Consider the following 3,013-nt stretch of genomic DNA (forward strand, 5'->3'; position numbering starts at 1 on the left):
GACAGCGCTGGCTCTGCGGCTTTGAAACGGAGATGAGCACCGCAACCCTAGAGTCGGATTCGACTGGCTTTCGAGCAAGGGAACCTTTACCTTTACCTACGCTAAACTCCAGTAGCATCCAACAAAGCTGAATCACAATCCCGGAATTCAACCTAATGTATTTAAATCAATCTAAAATTTACCTGCATAGAAGTATGACTTCCCCTTCTCCCCCCTCCCTCCTGCTGCTTCCCCCCTGGGAAATGGAGGTCCCACAACACCAGCATCAGAAGGGAATTAGATGACTGTCATAGGAGAAGGGAATCAGCAAAAAATCCCCCACACATACGCCCCGAGTCTTGAATGGGATCCAACCCACTGTGGTTCTCTGAAGCAGATACTCTTGGGTGCCCTGCATTACAAAGAAACCAAGAACAATATATATTATAGATAAATTGTTTCTCTTAATCTTTGCTTCAGTTGCTGCTCATGGATGAAACAAAACGTTTCAGGAACTGTTATGTCCTAGACCCGGCATTGACTAGCCCAGCTTGGAACCTAGAACAATAGAAAGCTGGGATCCTGAAAGGAACCAATGGACAGGTAGTCGCACTGTAAATAGCCTATCACGGGAAGTGTGTGTGTGGGGGGGTGTGGTGTTGTGCACGGATTTAAGCAGGGCTTCAGCCCTGCTCGTTTGTCTTAGTTCCAAGCTGATTCATAATAAAGCATGAGCTGATCACTAACCATGTGTCGAACCCAGTATATTTCAGAAACTATGTTTACAGCTATGGAGCCTCCACCAAAAACTGTAGCCCCATATCAAGTGCCACCCTTGCTCTCCAGAATGCTCAGTTCAATTTACCTTATGAGCTTATGCCAAGCATCGCCCTGCTTGTCCATTGGCAGCCAATGATACACAGCCAGGACACACGCCAGATAATAATGTCAGGACACAGGGCATATGTTACAGTGCAAGAGCTTGAACACTCAACACAGAACTACCATTTTTGCTGGATGTGAATCTTTATTCTGTAGACAAATGCCCAACAGTGTCCTAGGGTCATCGTGCCTTAATACACACATATTTTACATATAAAGCGGCCTTACGTATAAGCCACCTTGAGTTCCTGTAGGTAGAAAAGCAGCTAATAATAAATGTTTTAAATAAATAAATATTACATATATTATCATATATTCTTTAAGATTTGACATGGTCAGCTGAAACTGGGAATTCTACCCCCATCTCCAAATAGACACAAACATGCCCAGATAACCCCAGTACTCTTCCAGTGTCTGAAGCCTAATTCCAGTGTGTTTTAATATCCTGTTCTGCTCCCCCTAACAAACTGGGGTCTGTTCCTTGATCAGGATTAAACTGTGGTTTGGAACGTGGTCACTGGGAACGAAACAACCCCCTGTTTGCTAAGGCATTTGAATCTGAATGTCACAACAAATTGGAATTTTAAGACTTCCTAAACAAGGAAGTCTTCAATTGCACCTGTATGCCCAAGGGGAGGTGGGAGGGGGTGCACAAGGCTGAGGATCTGCAAGGCTGAGGATTGGCTTGGTGGAAACATGAAACAAATTAACAGTCAAACCTACCTATCCTATATCGCCAGAAGTCACTCAGGGTGGTGGTGTGCCGGCCGCCATAAACATAAAGGAAACCCCTGCAGATGCAGCAGGCATGTTTAAATCGATCACATGGAGAAACTTTGGTGTGCAGTACTGGCTTCCACGAATACTCTGCTGTTTTTCTTTTCATCCCTGGGTCAGCTGGAAATGGTGGTCATGCCAAGATTTCTCTACAGTATCACGGACTAACCTTAAGTGTAATAGGGGGGGAAAGAGCAAAATTGTGATAGCTGCTAGAACACCTTAGGATTCAATAATTTCTTTTTCCCCATCTAAATGACAAAATACCCATAGGTCCAAATTGGTAGGTGGTGGAAAGTTGTATCAAGTTGCAACCCACTTATCATAACTCTGTATGGTTTTGAAGACATGAGGAAACAGCAGTGGTTTGCCAATGGCCTGCCTCTGCATAGCAACCCTGGACTTCCTTGGTGGTCTCCCATTCAAGTAGTAGACCATTCAGGTCAGGATCCAATTTGGTTTTCAGGATCCAATTATTTTTCTTGCTAGAAAATACCCATTTGTTCTTATCATGATTGAGGTTTATAAGATTAAGCATGGGATAGAGCAGGTAGAGAAAGAGGTACTTTTCCCCCTTTCTCACAATACAAGAACTCGTGGGCACTCCATGAAATTGCTGAGCAGTCGGGCTAGAACAGATAAAAGGAAGTCCTTCTTCACCCAAAGAGTGATTAACACACGGAATTCATTGCCACAGGAGGCGGTGGCGGCTACAAGCATGGACAGCTTCGAGAGGGAATTAGATAAGCATATGGAGCAGAGGTCCATCAGTGGCTATTAGCCACAAGGTATAGATAGGAACTCTCAGGCTGGGGCAAGTGATGCTATGTATTCTTGGTGCTTGGGGGGGGCAACAGTGGGAGGGCTTCTAGTGTCCTGGCCTCACTGCTGGACCTCCTGATGGCACCTGGTATTTTTGGCCACTGTGTGACAGAGTGTTGGACTGGATGGGTCATTGGCCTGATCCAACATTGGCTTCTCTTACGTTCTTAATTTTACCCAGTCTTGTTCCATTTTAAAAGAAACAGGAATTTTCTTTTTGTACCTAGTGATGCTGTAGGGATTGTTTTATGGTATTTCACGCTGATTTACAGTATTTTTTCTCCTTCTTGACTGTTTATTACGACATTTATGTGGTATCTCACTTCGTTAAAAACAGCCATCAACCTTATAACCAATGCGTGATATATTTTTTCTCTTCAATTTTGTGTGTCTTAAGAAGAGGTTAATATTCCAAATGAATAAAAGATACAATAGGAACACAAGGAGGCGTTTCAAATGCAACTTTTGCATAAATAAAAGCTATTTTATGCCAGAATTTAGCTGCCTGCTATGTATACCAGCTATCTGCTACTTTTAAAAGAATATGTCACTC

The 3,013-nt window shown here is 43.4% G+C and overlaps 1 protein-coding gene across 1 annotated transcript in view; it reads right to left on the reverse strand.

Annotated features, from left to right (window-relative positions):
- LOC107106796 (ras guanine nucleotide exchange factor F-like) overlaps window positions 1-1,802 on the reverse strand; it is a 21,383-nt gene extending 19,581 nt beyond the window's left edge. Inside the window, exon 1 of the mRNA XM_015406993.1 lies at window positions 1,585-1,802. Coding sequence (XP_015262479.1) covers window positions 1,585-1,747 — 163 coding nt within the window. The 5' untranslated portion in view covers window positions 1,748-1,802. The remainder of the gene's footprint in view (window positions 1-1,584) is intronic.
- Between the last annotated feature and the right edge of the window lie 1,211 nt (window positions 1,803-3,013).

Source organism: Gekko japonicus, unplaced genomic scaffold (assembly GCF_001447785.1).
Source record: "Gekko japonicus isolate JY-2015 unplaced genomic scaffold, Gekko_japonicus_V1.1 scaffold1847, whole genome shotgun sequence".
Taxonomy (NCBI): domain Eukaryota; kingdom Metazoa; phylum Chordata; class Lepidosauria; order Squamata; family Gekkonidae; genus Gekko; species Gekko japonicus.